Raw genomic sequence first — 23,381 nt, 5'->3', positions numbered from 1 at the left:
TTGAGATGTTACAACACCAAACAGAAACCATTTGCAATGAATCCTGTCTGCATTAACCACCCAGCCATCCCACCCCACTCACCTATTCACTTCTCCCATCAATCCGCACGTTCGCAGACTCTTAACATTCGTCTATACCGTCACACACCATTGCACAACTAACTCACCCGCTCACACAATAACTCGCATGCACGCTCAATCCACTCGCCCACTAACTCACCAGCTCACCCATCCATTCACACATTCACCAACTCGTACAATCGCTCGCTCGCTCATCAATACCCTCACACACCCAGCCACTAACTCACGCGCCGACTCAATCGCTCACTCAATCACGCGCCCGCTAACTCACCAGCTCGCCCATCCATTCACACATTCACCAACTCGTACAATCAATCACCCGCTCGCTCGCTCACTCGCTCGCTCACTCAATCTCTCGTTCGTCAACATACTCACCCGCTCATACACTCGATCACTCACCCATTCATTTGCTCACCCACTCAGAAACTCACTCAAAGACAAAGATCCCCCCGTGTAGCCTTGACAGACTGCAGGGGCAAGTGCTGTTAGCGAGTAGCAGCACCACCTATGAAGGCCGGCACGGCACACGAGGGGGTGGGTGGCCAGCACCACGCCCGGCCGCCTTTGTCTCCCCTAGTGGCGATGTTTGCCACACACCGCACCAGGTGACTCATTTGAGGCAGAGTCTACCTAGGGGGGGGGGGGGTCAGAACCGGTTCGGATAATCGTCACTGGTGGTGGTCGTGAGCGGGAATTGAACTCGGGCTCCGCCGGGTTCGTAGCGCTAACCACTGCACCACCACTCCCCACGACAGACACACACACCCACGCTCACCCACCAATGCTCACTCCCCCACTCGCCCACTCGCTCACCCACCCACATATAAACTAATCATCTCACACCCGGCCCAAGAACGTACTCGCGCACCCAATCACGGACTCACTCAATCGCTCGCACACTCTCATTCATAGACACTCACCCAGTCACTCACTCAGTCACTCAATAACTCACACAAACGCTTATTCAATAACGCGCACACACACACTCAATAACTTACGAACACACGCTCACTCAATCACGTGCTGAATCAATAACTCAGGCACGTGTTCATCAACCACTCACCCAGTCACTCACCAGGTCACTCACCCAGTCACTCACGCACTCACCCAGTCACTCACGCACTCACCCAGTCACTCACCCACCCAGTCACTCACACACTCACCCAGTCACTCACCCAGTCACTCAGTCACTCACCCAGTCACTCAGTCACTCACATACTCACTCAGTCACTCACATACTCACTCAGTCACTCACATACTCACCCAGTCACTCACTCACTCAAACACTCACCCAGTCACTCAAGCACTCACCCAGTCACTCAAGCACTCACCCAGTCACTCACTCACCCAGTCACTCACTCACTCACGCACTCACCCAGTCACTCACCCAGTCACTCACCCAGTCACTCACGCACTCACCCAGCCATCCACCCACCCAGCCACCCAGCCACCCACCCACCCAGCCACCCACCCACCCATCCACCCAGCCACCCAGCCACCCACCCACCCAGCCACCCACCCAGCCAGCCACCCACCCACCCAGCCACCCACCCAGCCACAGGCTAGAGAACGAACGCTCAGCACTGTCACGCACGAGATTTACAATGTACCTTACGTCGCTCAATTAGTCCGTGTGTGTTCATCTCCGTGTGTGTGTAACTTAACCTCGTCTGTCGAGGGCGCTGCTAGACTATAATTGATCTCCACACGTCACGTGGTTTTGTTTGTTGTTAATTTGGGTCCACAGCTCATTGATGCATACAGACCTCCACCAACACCACCTCCACCACCACCAACACCACCACCAACACCACCAACACCAACACCACCAACACCAACACCACCAACACCAACACCACCACCAACAACACCACCACCACCACCACCACCTCCACCACCACCAACACCACCAACACCACCACCACCAACACCACCTCCACCAACGCCCCCTACCAACAACACCACCACCGCCAACACCACCATCACCACCACCAACACCACCAACACCACCACCAACACCCCCTACCAACACCAACACCACCAACACCCCCTACCAAGACCACCACCAACACCACCACCAACAACACCACCACCAACAGCACCAACACCACCAACACCACCACCACCAACACCCCCTACCAACAACAACACCACCAACACCACCACCCCCTACCAACAACACCACCACCAACACCCCCTACCAACACCAACACCACCAACACCACCACCAACACCACCAACACCACCAACACCACCACCACCACCAACACCCCCTACCAACAACAACACCAACACCACCAACACCACCACCAACACCACCAACACCACCAACACCACCACCACCACCACCAACACCCCCTACCAACACCAACACCACCAACACCCCCTACCAAGACCACCACCAACACCACCACCAACAACACCACCACCAACAGCACCAACACCACCAACACCACCACCACCAACACCCCCTACCAACAACAACACCACCAACACCACCACCCCCTACCAACAACACCACCACCAACACCCCCTACCAACACCAACACCACCAACACCACCACCAACACCACCAACACCACCAACACCACCACCAACACCCCCTACCAACAACAACACCAACACCACCACCACCAACACCACCACCCCCTACCAACAACAACAACAACAACCGCCATTCGCCACTAAGTGGCGGTGACGTCACCACGACGCTTGTGCCAGGCTATGTGCACCCTGAGGCCACGTGAAGTGTCGAACGCCCGCTGGCAGGAGGTCACGGGGCAGACCCAGGTGCCACGGGTCGACTGACTGAGATGACTGGCTGATGCACCACCTGTGCCCCCTGCTGTGCCAACCTGCTGTGCTTTAGCCACCCGGCGCTCCGCTCGCTGTTGTGAGCGTCGCTCCTCCGCCCTCCGTTGTTGTTGGAGGGCGACTGCCTCCAACTGCCCAGTAGCATCCTTCACGAGCCTCCTCCACAGAGGCCGATCTTGACACCGCTGGTACCAGTCATCGGCAAGTCCACTCAGCTCCACGTCCTCCTGTACCACGTCACTCCATCTCCTCTCTAGCCCGCGCCGCGCCTGCCCAGCCCCCTCAACCCGGCCAAACAAAAGCCGCCTCGGCATGCGGTGGCTGGGCATGCGGGCTACATGACCCAGCCATCGCAGCCTTGCCCGCCGGAGGAGCTCACCGATGGGACCCCGCCCAGATCCCTCAAGGACTTGTGAGCTCCTCACACAATCCAGTCCGGTCAAACCCATGATGGATCGCAGGCAGGTCAGCCCAAATGCCCCCAACCGGCAAAGATGCTCCACCAGGGGGGCCCACGCCTCGCAAGCGTAGAGAAGGGAGGGAATGACCGTGGCCGAGAAGACCTGAAGCTTAGTGCGGAGCGACAAACCAGGTAGCTTCCACACAGCGTTACGCAACCGATGAAAAGATATTGCCGCTCGACTGATTCGGAGTGAGACCTCTGCTGTTAAACTGGAGCCAGTCACAAGCACACTGCCCAGGTATGGGAAACTGTCCACTCTCTCCACAACTGCCCCATCACCGATTGGGAGTTGTGGGGGTGGAGTGTCCGATGGCACAAAACACCCAGGCAGGTGCCTAGCCTTGGTGGGGCTGATGGTAAGGCCCCACCTCTTAGCGGCACGCTCCAGTCTCAGCAGCAGCGCCTCCAACTCCTCCCCTGACTGAGCAGCTATCACCAAGTCATCAGCACACACAACGTGGTTGAGCAACAGGGAGCCATCCCCCGACCGCACCCGGGCATCGACCAGCCTCCCATCATATCTGTACCACATGGAGTTTCCCCCGGCACAGCCACCGAAGGCCTCACGAACTACGTGGTCAAAACAGATGTTAAATAATGTGGGAGCCAGAGGACATCCCTGTCGCACCCCAAGGTGTACAGGGAATGGCTCCGACTCCCGGCCATGCAGTTTCACCCGGGCCCGCTCACCATCACGAAGGTCCCCAATGATCGTGAGCAGAGGGTCAGGCACTCCAAAAGCACGAAGAACGACCCAGAGCCCAGGCCCACCGATGGCACCACAGGCCCCGACCAGGTCAATAAAGCAGAGATGTAGGTCTTGCTGGAATTCCCCACACCTCCGCTGCAGCAGACGGACAGAAAATACGGCATCCGTGCAGGACCGCCCCCTCCCGAAACCGCACCGGGGCTCCGCAAGCCTCTCCCCAGCGCGCCCGGCAAGGCGATGCTGAACAATCCTTGCCAGGACCCTTCCCGGCACACTGAGGAGTGAGATGCCCCCGTAGCTGCCACAGCCCGTGCGGTCCCCCCTCTTAAAAAGGGGGACCACCAGGGCATCCTTCCAATCCCGTGGAACCCGTCCAGCGGTCCAGACCGCTGTTATGACGTCATATAGGGCAGCCTGTGCACAAACGCCACCCTCCCCCAGCACCTCGCCCGGGAGACCATCTCCGCCCGCCGCCCCCCCCCCCCTACCAACAACACCACCACCAACACCACCACCACCACCAACACCACCACCACCAACACCACCTCCACCAACACCCCCTACCAACAACAACACCACCAACACCACCAACACGACCACCCACACCACCACCCCCTACCAACAACACCACCACCACCAACACCACCAACACCACCTCCACCAACACCACCACCACCAACACCACCACCAACACCAACACCACCAACACCACCTCCACCAACACCACCGCCACCAACACCACCACCAACACCACCAACACCAAAACCACCACCACCCCCTACCAACACCACCAACACTACCAACACCACCACCAACACCACCACCAACACCACCAACACCACCACCAACACCACCACCACCAACAACACCACCACCAACACCACCACCACCACCAACAACACCACCAACACCAAAACCACCACCACCCCCTACCAACACCACCAACACCACCACCAACACCACCACCAACACCACCACCAACACCACCACCACCCCCTACCAACACCACCACCAACACCACCACCAACACCACCACCAAAACCACCACCACCCCCTACCAACACCACCAACACCACCACCAACACCACCACCACCAACACCACCACCACCAACACCACCACCAACACACACACAATGACAGATGCACAAAGATCCTCCGTATTACCTTAACGGACTGTTAGTGCTGTTAAGCGAGCAACTGTGAAGGGTGGCACGGCACACGAGGTGGTGGGGGTGGCCAGCAGCACCACGCCCGGCCGCCTTTGTCTCCCCCAGTGGCGATGTTTACCACACACCGCCGCACCAGGCACTCATTTGAGGCCGAGTCGACCCAGGGGAGGGCCCACGACAGGTTCAGATAATCGCCGTCACGGGTGTTGGCGGTGAGCGGGAATCGATTCACGGGGTTCGTAGCGCAGCGTAGCGCTACCCGCTACACTACCGCCAGCTACCCACCACCGTGAGCTACCCGCCACGCTACCGCCAGCTACCGCCACGCTCCCACCAGCTACCCGCTACCGTGAGCTACCGTGAGCTACCGTGAGCTACCCGCCACGCTACCGCCAGCTACCCACCACGCTACCACCACACTACCACCAGCTACCCGCCACACTACCGCCAGCTACCCACCACGCTACCACCAGCTACCGCCAGCTACCCACCACGCTACCACCACACTACCACCAGCTACCCACCACACTACCACGCTACCACGAGCTACCCACCACGCTACCACCACACTACCACCAGCTACCCACCACGCTACCGCCAGCTACCCACCACGCTACCACCACACTACCACCAGCTACCCGCCACGCTACCGCCAGCTACCCACCACGCTACCACCACACTACCACCAGCTACCCGCCACACTACCGCCAGCTACCCACCACGCTACCACCAGCTACCGCCAGCTACCCACCACGCTACCACCACACTACCACCAGCTACCCACCACACTACCACGCTACCACGAGCTACCCACCACGCTACCACCACACTACCACCAGCTACCCACCACGCTACCACCACACTACCGCCAGCTACCCGCCACGCTACCACCAGCTACCCACCACGCTACCGCCAGCTACCCACCACACTACCACCAGCTAACGCCACGCTACCGCCAGCTACCGCCACGCTACCACGAGCTACCCACCACACTACCACGAGCTACCCACCACACTACCGCCAGCTACCCACCACACTACCACCAGCTACCACCACGCTACCGCCAGCTACCCGCCACACTACCACGAGCTACCCACCACACTACCACGAGCTACCCACCACACTACCACGAGCTACCCACCACACTACCACCAGCTACCCGCCACACTACCACCAGCTACCCGCCACACTACCACGAGCTACCCACCACACTACCACGAGCTACCCACCACACTACCACGAGCTACCCACCACACTACCACCACACTACCACCAGCTACCCGCCACACTACCACGAGCTACCCACCACACTACCACCAGCTACCCACCACACTACCACCAGCTACCCACCACACTACCACGAGCTACCCACCACACTACCACGAGCTACCACCACACTACCACCAGCTACCCACCACACTACCACCAGCTACCCACCACACTACCACGAGCTACCCACCACACTACCACGAGCTACCCACCACACTACCACGAGCTACCCACCACACTACCACCACACTACCACCAGCTACCCGCCACACTACCACGAGCTACCCACCACACTACCACCACACTACCACCAGCTACCCACCACACTACCACGAGCTACCCGCCACACTACCACGAGCTACCCGCCACACTACCACGAGCTACCCACCACACTACCACCAGCTACCCACCACACTACCACCAGCTACCCGCCACACTACCACGAGCTACCCACCACACTACCACCAGCTACCCACCACACTACCACGAGCTACCCACCACACTACCACGAGCTACCCACCACACTACCACCAGCTACCCACCACACTACCACGAGCTACCCGCCACACTACCACGAGCTACCCGCCACACTACCACGAGCTACCCACCACACTACCACGAGCTACCCACCACACTACCACCACACTACCACCAGCTACCGCCACACTACCACGAGCTACCCACCACACTACCACGAGCTACCCGCCACACTACCACGAGCTACCCACCACACTACCACGAGCTACCCACCACACTACCACGAGCTACCCACCACACTACCACCACACTACCACCAGCTACCGCCACACTACCACGAGCTACCCACCACACTACCACGAGCTACCCGCCACACTACCACGAGCTACCCACCACACTACCACGAGCTACCCACCACACTACCACGAGCTACCCACCACACTACCACCACACTACCACCAGCTACCGCCACACTACCACGAGCTACCCACCACACTACCACCAGCTACCCGCCACACTACCACGAGCTACCCGCCACACTACCACCAGCTACCGCCACACTACCACCAGCTACCACCACACTACCACGAGCTACCCGCCACACTACCACCAGCTACCACCAGCTACCGCCACACTACCACGAGCTACCCACCACACTACCACCACACTACCACCAGCTACCCACCACACTACCACCAGCTACCCACCACACTACCACCAGCTACCCACCACACTACCACCAGCTACCCACCACACTACCACCACACTACCACGAGCTACCCGCCACACTACCACCACACTACCACGAGCTACCCACCACGCTACCACCACACTACCACCAGCTACCACCAGCTACCCGCCACCCGCCAAAACACCCCACTGGGATGTTTTGCACACAGCCACGGTGCACGGTGCTAGCTCAGGAATATTTTGATGTTTTTTTTCCCCCCCTGGATTTTCTGTTTGCACAGTCACAGAATCACTTTAAGATGTTTTTCTTGTTCATGTTTTTGTTTTTTTGTTTGTTGAGGTTGCACCCGATTCAAGAGCCGAATGGCTCACAGGGCTACACCCAAAAATAAATGGAACTAATGAAACTATGAACTACCCGCCACACTACCGCTGGTTTACACGCACAGCACTCCACCAAACAATCCCACCACACACAAACAAACTCACCCACCAACCCTTCAATAGATCACACGAAGTGCTTGCTGATGATCAATCATCAACTCTCTTTGGTTCTTTGGGGCAAAGTCACGTGGGTTAGGAAATCAAAAAGATCGCGACGTTTCCATCGTCGTGATCTATTTGATTTTCTAATCAAATGGATTCCCGCAGTCACGAAAGCTTCAAATCGAGGCACAATCATCAACTCGTTTGTATTTAAAGGGGCGGGGGGAATTTGTTTACGTCGCTGGCACGTTGCATTGTGGGACGATTTCATCCGCGTCGGAATCCAGGCGGGTGTTCAAGCACTGCCAACAGCGCAAACCGGTTTTTGCTGTTGATGATGGTGGATTAACCGGTAACCGTATGGAGGAGGAGGGGGGGGGGCACCACGATGGCTAGGAGATGTTAACTACCTCGCCTGGTGTACAGAAGGTCGTGGGTTCGATCCCGACCCTGACGACGCCTGTTGCTGTATAATTGGAGTTTGCGTGTCTTTTTGTCATCATCACGGTGGCTAATAGATGTTAACTACCTCGCCTGGTACGCAGGAGGTCGTGGGTTCCATCCCGACCCTGACGACGCCTGCTGCTGCTGTATATTTGGAGTTTGCGTCTCTCTCTCTCTCTCTCATCATCATCACGGTGGCTAGGAGATGTTAACTACCTCGCCTGGTACGCAGGAGGTCGTGGGTTCCATCCCGACCCTGACGACGCCTGCTGCTGCTGCTGCTGTATATTTGGAGTCTGCGTCTCTCTCTCTCTCTCTCCGTGGTCGCGTGGAATTAATTTTTCTCCGGGTTACTCCGAATTCGTTTTTTTTTCCACTCCACATTTCGAATGGACGCCACCACACGTTGAGAATCTTTGGCTACTGCCGCGCATTTGACGATGATGACTGTGACGATGATGACCGTGACGATGATGACCGTGACGACGATGACTGTGACGATGATGACCGTGACGATGATGACCGTGACGATGATGACCGTGACGACGATGACTGTGACGATGATGACCGTGACGATGATGACCGTGACGACGATGATGACCGTGACGATGATGACCGTGACGATGATGACCGTGACGACGATGACCGTGACGATGATGGTGACGATGATGGTGACGATGATGACCGTGACGACGATGACCGTGACGATGATGACCGTGACGATGATGACCGTGACGATGATGACCGTGACGATGATTACCGTGACGATGATTACCGTGACGATGATGACCGTGACGATGATGGTGACGATGATTACCGTGACGATGATGAACGTGACGATGATGACCGTGACGATGATGGTGACGATGATGACCGTGACGATGATGACCGTGACGATGATGAACGTGACGATGATGATGACCGTGACGATGATGGTGACGATGATGACCGTGACGATGATGACCGTGACGATGATGACCGTGACGATGATTACCGTGACGACGATGACCGTGACGATGATGGTGACGATGATGACCGTGACGATGATGGTGACGATGATTACCGTGACGATGATGAACGTGACGATGATGACCGTGACGATGATGGTGACGATGATGACCGTGACGATGATGGTGACGATGATTACCGTGACGATGATGAACGTGACGATGATGACCGTGACGATGATGGTGACGATGATGACCGTGACGATGATGGTGACGATGATGACCGTGACGATGATGACCGTGACGATGATGACCGTGACGATGATTACCGTGACGACGATGACCGTGACGATGATGGTGACGATGATGGTGACGATGATGACCGTGACGATGATTACCGTGACGACGATGACCGTGACGATGATGGTGACGATGACCGTGACGATGATGACCGTGACGACGATGACCGTGACGATGATGGTGACGATGATGACCGTGACGATGATGGTGACGATGATGACCGTGACGATGATGACCATGACGATGATGACCGTGACGACGATGATGACCGTGACGATGATGACCGTGACGATGATGACCGTGACGACGATGACCGTGACGATGATGACCGTGATGACGAAGACGACGACGAGCCCCCTCTCGTCGGACCATCATTTGTGATGGCCGGCCTAGCTTCTAAAACAAAAAAACGAGAGTTACATAGCTCAGTGGAGGCCTTAGCTGGTTAAATAAAAAAATAAACAGTTTATAGGAGGAAAGATCTTTTAGCTTCTGAGCCGCCATGCCGTTTGTCCGCTGGCTCTGAGCCATCATTCGTTTGCTGGCGTTTCCCGATTGTTTGGTTACCGGTTTTTATCGGTAACCGGTTGTCGATTAACACGACAAAAGCATGACACAAATACAGAGAACTTCCCCCCCGCCCACCCCAACCCCCGTATAGCCTCGACAGACTGTTGGGGCAAGTGCTGTTGGCGAGTAGCAGCAGCACCACCTATGGAGGCCTGGCACGCTGTTGAAGGGAAACAATATAAACGTGACTTTACCGAAAGAACCAAGAATATGAATCACTGCAGTCACGAAAGCGTTAAATCAAAAAGTACTGTACTCATTTAAGGCTGAGCCGACCTAGGTGGGGGGGAGGTCCAGGACCGGGAATCTTCCCCCCCCCCCCCCCCACGATACGTAACAATGACATAAAGACAAAGATCCCCCCGGATAGCCATCACAGACTGCAGGGGCAAGTGCTGTTAGCGAGTAGCACCATCACCTATGAAGGCCGGCACGGCACACGAGGGGGTGGGTAGGCCAGCACCACGCCCGGCCGCCTTTGTCTCCCCCAGTGGCGACGCTTACTACGCACCGCTACAACCAGGCTTACTCGTTTGAGGCCGAGTCGACCTAGAGGCGACCCAAGGAGCGGTTCAGATAACCCGTCACTGGGTGTTGGCGGCGAGCGGGAATGGAACTTGGTCACGTGATCCTCGCGGTGCCGGAGGAGCTCACCGATGGGGATCTTTGTCCGGATCTTTCGAGGATCTTTGTCCGGATCTTTCGAGGATCTTTGTCCGGATCTTTCGAGGATCTGCTCCTCACGCACGACGGGGCTGGCTGCGGGTTAAACCCGGGATGGATCGCAGGCAGGGCAGTGCCGCATGAAGTTTAAGCACGGGGCCTGAAGCATTATTGATGTTATGAAGGGGGTTTTAATAAAAAAAAACGCACTTAAATATGAAAACGCAAATGTTTAACTTGCATAGTAAAGTAATTGTATTTTTTTTCATTTTGCTATACAGGGCCAGATAATACGACAAACCGCGAACCTTAAACACCCGCTCGTTCGTAAAAGGTGAAGGGCAGTATAGTACTATAGTAGTAGAGCAAGTGCAGAATCACTGTAACCGGAATTGACAGTTTGAAAGCGTTTAGCGCGGGGGGCTTGATAAGTGCGGGGCCCGTAGCGTTTGTAGCTACTACATCTGTAGTACTACATTTGTATCAGCTACTACTGCATCTGTAGTAGCTACTACTACAGATGCAGTAGTAGCTACATCGGTAGTAGCTACTACAGATGTAGTAGCTTCTACATCTGTAGTACTACATTTGTAGTACTACATTTGTGGTAGCTACTACATCTGAAGTAGCTGCTACATCTGTAGTAGCTGCTACATCTGTAGTAGCTGCTACATCTGTAGTAGCTGCTACATCTGTAGTAGCTGCTACAATTGTAGTACTACATCTGTAGTAGCTACTACAGATGTAGTAGTTACTACATCTGTAGTACTACATTTGTAGCAGCAGCTACTACATCTGTAGTAGCAGCTACTACATCTGTAGTAGCTGCTACATCTGTAGTAGCTGCTACATCTGTAGTAGCTGCTACAAATGTAGTACTGCTACATCTTTAGCAGCTACTACTACATCTGTAGTAGCTGCTACATCTGTAGTAGCTGCTACATCTGTAGTAGCTGCTACATCTGTAGTAGCTGCTATATCTGTAGTAGCTGCTACATCTGTAGTAGCTGCTACATCTGTAGAACTGCTACATCTTTAGCAGCTACTACTACATCTGTAGTAGCTGCTACATCTGTAGTAGCTGCTACATCTGTAGTAGCTGCTACATCTGTAGTAGCTGCTACATCTGTAGTAGCTGCTACATCTTTAGCAGCTACTACATCTGTAGTACTACATCTGTAACAGCTACGACATCTGTAGTAGTACTACATTTGTAGCAGCTACTACATTTGTAGCAGCTACTACATCTGTAGTAGCTACTACATCTGTAGTACTACATCTGTAGTAGCTACTACATCTGTAGTAGCTACTACATCTGTAGTACTACATCTGTAGTAGCTGCTACATCTGTAGTAGCTGCTACATCTGTAGTAGCTGCTACAAATGTAGTACTGCTACATCTGTAACAGCTACGACATCTGTAGTACTACATCTGTAGTAGCTACATCTGTAGTAGCAACTACATCTGTAGTACATCTGTAGTACATCTGTAGTAGCTACTACATCTGTAGTACTACATCTGTAGTAGCTACTACATCTGTAGGACTAAATCTGTAGTAGCTACTACATCTGTAGTACTACATCTGTAGTAGCTACTACATCTGTAGTACTACATCTGTAGTAGCTACTACATCTGTAGTAACTACTACATCTGTAGTACTACATCTGTAGTAGCTACTACATCTGTAGGACAACATCTGTAATACTACATCTGTAGTAGCTGCTACATCCCCTTAGCAGAAAAACACCCCCAGTCCTTCACGGCGTAGTGTGTTACCAATTGTTTTCTTGGTGACTATGGTCCCAGCTGCCTTGAGATCATTGACAAGATCCTCCCGTGTAGTTCTGGGCTGATTCCTCACCGTTCTCATGATCATTGCAACTCCATCTGTAGTAGCTGCTACATCTGTAGTACAGTGAGGGAAAAAAGTATTTGATCCCCTGCTGATTTTGTACGTTTGCCCACTGACAAAGAAATGATCAGTCTATAATTTTAATGTTAGGTTTATTTGATCATAGAGAGACAGAATAACAACAACAAAATCCAGAAAAACGCATGTTCAAAAATGTTATAAATTGATTTGCATTATAATGAGGGAAATAAGTATTTGACCCCTCTGTAAAACATGACTTAGTACTTGGAGGTCAGACGTTTCTTGTAGTTGGCCACCAGGTTGGCACACATCTCAGGAGGGATTTTGTCCCACTCCTCTTTGCAGATATTCTCCAAGTCATTAAGGTTTCGAGGCTGATGTTTGGCAACTCAAACCTTCAGCTCCCTCCACAGATTTTCTATGGGATTAAGGTCTGGAGACTGGCTAGGCCACTCCAGGACCTTAATGTGCTTCTTCTTGAGCCACTCCTTTGTTGCCTTGGCCGTGTGTTTTGGGTCATTGTCATGCTGGAATACCCATCCACGACCCATTTTCAATGCCCTGGCTGAGGGAAGGAGGTTCTCACCTAAGATTTGTCGGTACATGGCCCCGTCCATCGTCCCTTTGATGCGGTGAAGTTGTCCTGTCCCCTTAGCAGAAAAACACCCCCAAAGCATAATGTTTCCACCTCCATGTTTGACGGTGGGGATGGTGTTCTTGGGGTCATAGGCAGCATTCCTCCGCCAAACACGGCGAGTTGAGTTGATGCCAAAGAGCTCCATTTTGGTCTCATCTGACCACAACACCTTCACCCAGTTGTCCTCTGAATCATTCAGGTGTTCATTGGCAAACTTCAGACGGGCATGTATATGTGCTTTCTTGAGTAGGGGGACCTTGCGGGCGCTGGAGGATTTCAGTCCTTCACGGCGTAGTGTGTTACCAATTGTTTTCTTGGTGACTATGGTCCCAGCTGCATTGAGATCATTGACAAGATCCTCCCGTGTAGTTCTGGGCTGATTCCTCACCGTTCTCATGATCATTGCAACTCCACGAGGTGAGATCTTGCATGGAGCCCCAGGCCGAGGGAGATTGACAGTTCTTTTGTGTTTCTTTCATTTGCGAATAATCGCACCAACTGTTGTCACCTTCTCACCAAGCTGCTTGGCAATGGTCTTGTAGCCCATTCCAGCCTTGTGTAGGTCTACAATCTTGTCCCTGACATCCTTGGAGAGTTCTTTGGTCTTGGCCATGGTGGAGAGTTTGGAATCTGATTGATTGATTGCTTCTGTGGACAGGTGTCTTTTATACAGGTAACAAGCTGAGATTAGGAGCACTCCCTTTAAGAGTGTGCTCCTAATCTCAGCTTGTTACCTGTATAAAAGACACCTGGGAGCCAGAAATCTTTCTGATTGAGAGGGGGTCAAATACTTATTTCCTTCATTAAAATGCAAATCAATTTATAAAATTTTTGACATGCGTTTTTCTGGATTTTCTTTTTGTTATTCTGTCTCTCACTGTTCAAATAAACCTACCATTAAAATCATAGACTGATCATTTCTTTGTCAGTGGGCAAACGTACAAAATCAGCAAGGGATCAAATACTTTTTTCCCTGACTGTAGCAGCTACATCTGTAGTAGCTGCTACAGATGCTACAGATGTAGCAGCTGCTATATATGTAGTACTACATATGTAGTAGCTGCTACATCTGTAGTAGCTGCTACATCTGTAGTAGCTGCTACATCTGTAGTAGCTGCTACATCTGTAGTAGCTGCTACATCTGTAGTAGCTGCTACAGATGTAGCAGCTGCTACATCTGTAGTAGCTACTACATCTGTAGTAGCTACTACATCTGTTGTACTACATCTGTAGTAGCTACTACATCTGTAGCAGCTACTACATCTGTTGTACTACATCTGTAGTAGCTACTACATCTGTAGCAGCTACTACATCTGTTGTACTACATCTGTAGTAGCTACTACATCATCTGTAGCAGCTGTAGCTACATCATCTGTAGCAGCTGCTACAGATGATGTAGCTACTTGTGTAGCTACTTTCGCAACAAGGATAATTAATAATCCGGCACTGCGGCTGGGTCCAGCCCCTGAACGTTTCGAACCGGCGAAGATGGTTAGAGATAATGGACGACGTTTCGCTCGGAACATTGCCGGCCTGGAAGAGGTTTCGCAAGCGTAGAGAAGTGATGAGGAGTGAGGAGGGGGGGGGCGTAAGACCGTGGCGCTTGGTGCCAGGCTAGGTGCACGCTGAAGCTTCGTGCGGAGCGACAGAGCAGGTAGCCAGGTAGCTTCCACGCAGCGTTACGCAACCACCGCACCCAAAAAAAGACAAAGATCCCCCGTGTAGCCTTAACAGACTGTAGGGGCAAGTGCTGCTAGCGAGCACCTACGAAGGCCGGCACGGTGGCACACGAGGGGGTGGGTGGCCAGCACCACGCCCGGCCGCCTTTGTCTCCCCAGTGGCGATGTTTCCACCACATCGCTACACCAGGTACTCATTTGAGGCTGAGTCGACCTAGCGGAGGCCCAGGACCGGTTCAGATAATCGTCACTGGTGTTGGGACCGTGAGCGAGAATCGAACCCGGGTCGCCAGGTTCGTAGCGCAGCGTAGCGCTAACCACTGCACCACCGCTCCCCACCACCACCACCACACACAAAGAAACACCGCTGATCGACGTATCAGCGTCGTAGATATCGATACACATACACACAACGTTGTGTGTATGTGTATCGATATACACACAACGTTGTGTGTCTATCTTGATACACACACACACACACAACGTGTGTGTGTGTGTGTGTATCAATATCGATACACATACACACAACGTTGTGTGTGTATCAATATCGATATACACACACACACAACGTTGTGTGTGTATATCGATATTGATATCGACACACACACACCGTGTGCGCAGCAGGGATACACGCGGACATCGCCACTTGCATATCGATACACAACAACCACAACCACCACAACAACCACAACCACCACAACAACCACCACAACAACCACAACCATCACAACAACCACAACAACAACCACCACAACAACCACCACCACAACAACCACAACAACCACAACAACCACCACAACAACCACAACCACCACAACAACCACCACCACCACAACAACCACTACCACAACCACCACAACAACCACCACCACAACAACCACCACAACAACCACAACAACCACCACAACAACCACCACAACAACCACAACCACCACCACAACCACCACCACAACAACAACCACCACCACAACAACAACCACCACAACAACCACCACAACAACCACCACCACAACAACCACCACAACAACCATCACAACCACCACAACAACAACCACAACCACAACCACCACAACAACCACCACAACCACCACAACAACAACCTCCACCACCACAACAACCACAACCACCACAACAACAACCACCACAACCACCACAACCACCACCACAACCACCACAACAACAACAACCACAACAACAACCACCATAACCACAACAACAACCACCACAACCACCACAACAACAACCACAACAACAACCACCATAACCACAACAACAACCACAACAACCACCACAACAACAACCACAACAACAACAACCACAACAACAACCACCATAACCACCACAACAACCACCACAACAACCACCACCACAACAACCACAACCACCACAACAACAACCACCACAACCACCACAACAACAACCACAACAACAATCACAACCACCACAACAACAACCACAACCACCATAACCACCACAACAACCACCACAACCACCACAACAACAACCTCCACCACCACAACAATCACAACCACCACAACAACAACCACCACAACAACCACCACCACAACAACCACAACCACCACAACAACAACCACCACAACCACCACAACAACAACAACCACAACAACAACCACCATAACCACAACAACAACCACCATAACAACCACCACAACCGCCGCCCAATTCTTGGTGCCAGGCTAGGTGCACGCTGAGGCTACCGGGGGGGGGGGGGGTGGTGCCAGGCTAGGTGCACGCTGAGGCTACCGGGGGGGGGGGGGTGGTGCCAGGCTAGGTGCACGCTGAGGCTACCGGGGGGGGGGGGGTGGTGCCAGGCTAGGTGCACGCTGAGGCATTGACACACACGCATTGACACACACACTGACACACACGCATTGACACACACACACATTGACACACACACACACGCATTGACACACACACTGACACACACGCATTGACACACACACATTGACACACACACACACGCACTGACACACACACGCATTGACACACACGCATTGACACACACGCATTGACACACACACATTGACACACACACACACGCACTGACACACACACGCATTGACACACGCATTGACACACACACATTGACACACACACACGCACTGACACACACACGCATTGACACACACGCATTGACACACACACATTGACACACACACACACGCACTGACACACACACGCATTGACACACACGCATTGACACACACACATTGACACACACACACACGCACTGACACACACACGCATTGACACACACGCATTGACACACACACACGCACTGACACACACACACGCACTGACACACACACGCATTGACACACACACATTGACACACACACACGCACTGACACACACACGCATTGACACACACGCATTGACACACACACATTGACACACACACACGCACTGACACACACACGCATTGACACACGCGCATTGACACACACACATTGACACACACACACGCACTGACACACACACGCATTGACACACACACACCAATGCATCACGCACACACACGCGCGTGTGTGTGTACGTGATGCAATGGTGTGTGTGTGTGTACTTGATGTGCACAGTCTTGTGTGTGTATGGATGTACACACGAACAGCTTCAAACGAGTAAGCCTGGTGTAGCTGTGTGGTAAACATCGTCACTGGGGAGACAAAGGCGGCCGGGCGTGGTGCTGGCCACCCACCCCCTCGTGTGCCGTGCCGGCCTTCATAGGTGCTCGCTAACAGCACTTGCCCCAACAGTCTGTCAAGACTATATGGGGGATCTTTGTCTCTGTATGTACGTGCACGTGTGTGTATGTATGTGTGTACGTGTGTGTGTGTACGCGTGTGTGTGTACGCGTGTGTGTGTACGCGTGTGTGTAAATGTGTGTGTGTACGCGTGTGTGTACGCGTGTGTGTAAATGTGTGTGTGTAAATGTGTGTGTGTGTAAATGTGTGTGTGTGTGTACGTGTGTGTACGTGTATATGTACGTGTGTGTGTACGCGCTAGTGTGTGTATAAATGTGTGTGTATAAATGTGTGTGTATAAATGTGTGTGTGTAAATGTGTGTGTGTGTACGCGTGTGTGTGTGTACGCGTGTGTGTGTGTACGCGTGTGTGTGTGTACGCGTGTGTGTGTGTGTACGCGTGTGTGTGTGTGTACGTGTACGCGTGTGTGTGTGTACGTGTACGCGTGTGTGTGTGTACGTGTACGCGTGTGTGTGTGTACGTGTAAGCGTGTGTGTGTGTACGTGTACGCGTGTGTGTGTGTGTACGTGTACGCGTGTGTGTGTGTACGTGTACCCGTGTGTGTGTGTACGTGTGTGTGTACGTGTACGTGTGTGTACGTGTACGCGTGTGTGTGTGTACGCGTGTGTGTGTACGTGTGTGTGTGTGTACCCGTGTGTGTGTACGTGTGTGTGTGCTCACCTTTCTGTGCGAGCCAGATGACTCCGATGAAGGCAGCGGTAGCAGCGAGTCCACGAGACAACAGCGCCATGGCGACCAGAGAAGAGAGAGCGGAGAGAGAAGAGAGAGAGGGGGGGAGATGGTGGAGAGATGGTGGAGAGAGGGGGGAGAGAAGAGAGAGAGGGGGGGAGATGGTGGGGAGAGGGGGGAGAGATGGTGGAGAGAGCGGAGAGAGAAGAGAGAGAGTGGAGAGAGAAGAGAGAGAGGGGGGGGGGGGAGATGGTGGAGAGAGAGGGGGGAGATGGTGAAGAGAGAGGGGGGAGATGGTGAAGAGAAAAGAGAGAGGGGGGGGGGGAGATGGTGGAGAGAGCTGAGAGAGAAGAGAGAGGGGGGGAGAGAAGAGAGAGAGGGGAGATGGTGGAGAGAGGGGAGGGGGAGAGATGGAGGGGAGAGCGGAGAGATGGAGCAGAGAGTGAGAGAGATGGAGGAGAGAGCGAAGAGAGAGATGGAGGGGGAAGAGGAGAGATGGAGGAGAGAGCGGAGAGAAATGGAGGAGAGAGATGAGAGATGGAGGAGAGAGCGGAGAGAGATGGAGGGGAGAGAGATAGATGGAGGAGAGAGCGCGCGCGGAGAGCAGAGAGAGATGGAGGGGAGAGATGGGAGAGCAGAGAGATTGTATAGAGGGCGAGAGACGACGAGGACGATGGAGGGGAGATGGGAGAGATGCAAGGGGAGATGTGGAGCGGACAGAGTGGATATGGACGCCACTGGGTAGAGGAACCCACAGAGAGAGAGTGGAAGAGGTGGAAGAGGTGGAAGAGCGAGCCGGCGAGATGGAGGAGAGCGCGCGGGAAGATGGAGACGAAGGGAGGAATCGGGGGCGATGGAGAGAGAGAGAGAGGGGGGTGGGGGAGAGCTAAAGAGGAGATGGAGGGGGGTGGAGGTGATGTTAAAATCACAGCGCTGTAACAATGACCCCACTGCGTTCGCCTCTGTCTCTCTGTCTCTCTGTCTGTCTCTTTGTCTGTCTGTCTCTCTGTCTGTCTCACTGTCTCCCTGTCTCTCTGTCTCCCTGTCTGTCTCTGTCTGTCTCTGTCTGTCTGTCTCTCTGTCTATCTGTCTGTCTGTCTCTCTGTCTGTCTCTCTCTGTATCCCTGTCTGTCTGTCTCTCTCTGTCTCCCTGTCTGTCTCTCTGTCTGTCTCTCTCTGTCTGTCTCTCTGTCTCTCTGTCTGTCTGTCTCCCTGTCTGTCTCTCTGTCTGTCTCTGTCTCTCTGTCTGTCTCTGTCTATCTCTACGTCTGTCTATCTGTCTGTCTCTATGTCTGTCTCTGTCTCTCTGTCTGTCCCTCTGTCTGTCTGTCTCTGTCTCTCTGTCTGTCTCTCTCTGTTTCTCTGTCTCTGTCTGTCTCTCTATCTCTCTGTCTCTCTGTCTGTCTCTGTCTCTCTCTCTGTCTCTCTGTCTGTCTCTGTCTGTCTCTCTCTGTCTGCCTGTGTCTGTCTGTCTCTCTCTGTCTGTCTCTGTCTCTCTGTGTCTCTGTCTCTCTGTCTGTCTCTCTCTCTGTCTGTCTGTCTCTCTCTGTCTGTCTCTCTGCCTGTCTGTCTCTGTCTCTCTCTCTGTCTCTCTGTCTGTGTCTCTCTCGGTGTGCTCCCTCGATCTCCCGTTAGAGACCACAGCGCTAACAGAGGCCGCCGCGATGCTAATCACTCCGCGCGTCCGTCTCCAGCCACCGCTGCTACTGCTGCCGCTGCCGCCGCTGCAGACGCAGCGAAGAAGGGAGAGAGGAGGAGGGAGAGGAGGAGAGAGATCGGAGGAGTCAGAGGGAGGAGGAGGAGAAGAGAGATGGAGGAGGAGGAGGATGAGAGCGAGAAACACGATCCGTTAGCTCTGCTCGCCATGCAAATGAATGGGACGAGTCCACTACTCCCTCTCACCCCCCCACCACCACCGTCTCGCGCCCCCACCTCACCCCCAACACTCGGACTCTACCATTCGGCCGTGGAAGCACGCGAAGGGGGGGGGGGGTGTTGTTTGTTGGCGCCTGGGAAACACGACCATCTACTACCCCACTCTCTGAGCGGTGTCACCGAATTATTTTTTATTTTGGCTTCTGAGTGGGAGGTGGTGGGGGGAGGGGGGGCTGTGGGGGGGGCTGGGGGAGTCGTCCAGTCCCACTCCCCCCTATGACGATCCTCGTCTCCCCTTTCCGTGTTTGTCTCTCTCTCTGTCGACTTAAAAAATATATGTTTAATAAATAATTAATGATTCCGTAGCTTTTTTTGCACGTCCCATCAGCGATGTGCACCGCCTTCTGTGAGCGCATCTTGTAAACTGCACATTTGTTTTAACACACGAGCAAAAGCACAGGGACTGGTTTCTACATTCACTGTCTCATCAGCAGGGCCAGGCTTTGCTGGAACCATCGGTTCGTCACAAGCAAAAACTCTGGACCGGTTTCAACATTCACTGTCTCATCAGCAGGGCCAGGCATTGCTGGAACCATCGGTTAATCACAAGCAAAAACTCTGGACCGGTTTCAACATTCACTGTCTCATCAGCAGGGCCAGGCATTGATGGAACCATTGGTTCGTCACAAGCAAAAACTCTGGACCGGTTTCAACATTCACTGTCTCATCAGCAGGGCCAGGCTTTGCTGGAACCATCGGTTCATCACAAGCAAAAACTCTGGACCGGTTTCAACATTCACTGTCTCATCAGCAGGGCCAGGTATTGCTTGTAACCATCGGTTCGTCACAAGCAAAAACTCTGGACCGGTTTCAACATTCACTGTCTCATCAGCAGGGCCAGGCATTGCTGGAACCATCGGTTCATCACAAGCAAAAACTCTGGACCGGTTTCAACATTCACTGTCTCATCAGCAGGGCCAGGTATTGCTTGTAACCATCGGTTCGTCACAAGCAAAAACTCTGGACCGGTTTCAACATTTACTGTCTCATCAGCAGGGCCAGGCATCGCTTCTAACCATCGGTTCATCACAAGCAAAAACTCTGGACTGGTTTCAACATTCACTGTCTCATCAGCAGGGCCAGGCATTGCTTGTAACCAATGCTGGTGGAACTGCCAGGAGTTTTATATTCTTTATTCTTTCGGTAAAGTCACCACGTAGAAGGGAAACAATAAAATAATAAAAATATAAAACAATAAAATTGTCACGACATTTCGACTGCAACACAAGCAATCATCATCAGGTGTGAAAACCACAAGCAAGAAATTTTGAAAAAAGTGGCGGTTATTTTTTAACGTTTATAAACAAATTTCCTTTCTGTGATTCTTAAAATAGTACGTACTCCTAGAATACCGTGTGGCTGATGGGATCTGTCAAACAAACACTGTACATGTTAATAGCGGAGAGACAAACACGGAAAGCCGGTACTGATCATGTGATGTCCTTGGGTCTGTCACGTGACCTCCTGTACCTAGCCTGGCACAGTAGGAGACGCAGGTGGTGTATCTGCCCGGTCATCTCAGTCAGTCAACACAAGGCACCTGGGTCTGTCACGTGACCTCCTGCACCTAACCTGACACAGTGGGAGACAGATGGTGCATCTGCCGGTTATCTTAGTCAGTCAACACAAGGCACCTGGGTCTGTCACGTGACCTCCTGCACCTAGCCTGACACAGTGGGAGACAGATGGTGCATCTGCCGGTTATCTTAGTCAGTCAACACAAGGCACCTGGGTCTGTCACGTGGCCTCATGCACCTAGCCTGACACAGTAGGAGACACAGATGGTGCATCTGCCCGGTCATCTCAGTCAGTCAACACATGGCACCTGGGTCTGTCACGTGACCTTCTGCACCTAGCCTGGCACAGTGCGGAGACACAGATGGTGCATCTGCCCGGTCATCTCAGTCAGTCAACACAAGGCACCTGGGTCTGTCCCGTGACCTCATGCACCTAACCTGGCACAGTGCGGAGGCACAGGTGGTGCATCTGCCGGTCATCTCAGTCAGTCAACACATGGCACCTGGGTCTGTCCCGTGACCTCATGCACCTAGCCTGGCACAGTAGGAGACATAGGTGGTGCATCTGCCCGGTCATCTCAGTCAGTCAACACAAGGCACCTGGGTCTGTCCCGTGACCTCATGCACCTAGCCTGGCACAGTGCGGAGACACAGGTGGTGCATCTGCCGGTCGTCTCAGTCAGTCAACACATGGCACCTGGGTCTGTCACGTGACCTCCTCCTGCCAGCAAGCGAGAGCTTTCCACACCGCACGTGACGGCCTCGCGGTGCACCTAGCCTGGCACGGTGGTGTCCCGCCACCTCCTGGTGCACCTAGCCTGGCACGAGCGCCGCGGTGACGCCACTGCCGGAGAATCCGTCCGTCCGTCCGCCGAACTGGGTGTATAAATCAGCCCCAAGTACTGTACTGAAGAAGCTTGATTCCATCTATCACTCGGCCTTAAGATTTGCATTGAACTGCCCATATAGGACTCACCACTGTGATCTCTACATTGGGTCAAACTTAACATCTCTTAATGTTCGACGGCTTGTGCACCAGATCTTATTTATTCACGATGTACTTACAAACAATTCCGCAGACTACCTACTGGATCTCCTCTCTGTTTCAAAGAACAAATTTGACCTCAGGTCTTCGCTCATTTACCAGCTTCACATTCCCTATTGCCGTAAAAAAACTGGAGGAAGGGCCTTTGCTATTGAT

General features: G+C 53.2%; 1 protein-coding gene across 1 annotated transcript in view; it reads right to left on the bottom strand.

Moving 5' to 3' along the window:
- The window catches only part of LOC116955904 (cell adhesion molecule 2-like), a 70,260-nt gene extending 49,643 nt beyond the window's left edge, over window positions 1-20,617 (bottom strand). Inside the window, exon 1 of the mRNA XM_076053696.1 lies at window positions 18,720-20,617. Within this exon, the coding sequence (XP_075909811.1) occupies window positions 18,720-18,789 (70 nt within the window). The 5' untranslated portion in view covers window positions 18,790-20,617. The remainder of the gene's footprint in view (window positions 1-18,719) is intronic.
- Window positions 20,618-23,381: the final 2,764 nt, after the last annotated feature.

Source organism: Petromyzon marinus, chromosome 62 (assembly GCF_048934315.1).
Source record: "Petromyzon marinus isolate PM22_M1 ecotype Great Lakes invasive population chromosome 62, UKy_Petmar_22M1.pri1.0, whole genome shotgun sequence".
In the NCBI taxonomy this organism is placed as follows: Eukaryota; Metazoa; Chordata; class Hyperoartia; order Petromyzontiformes; family Petromyzontidae; genus Petromyzon; species Petromyzon marinus.
This window is presented reverse-complemented; position numbering and strand designations above follow the sequence as displayed.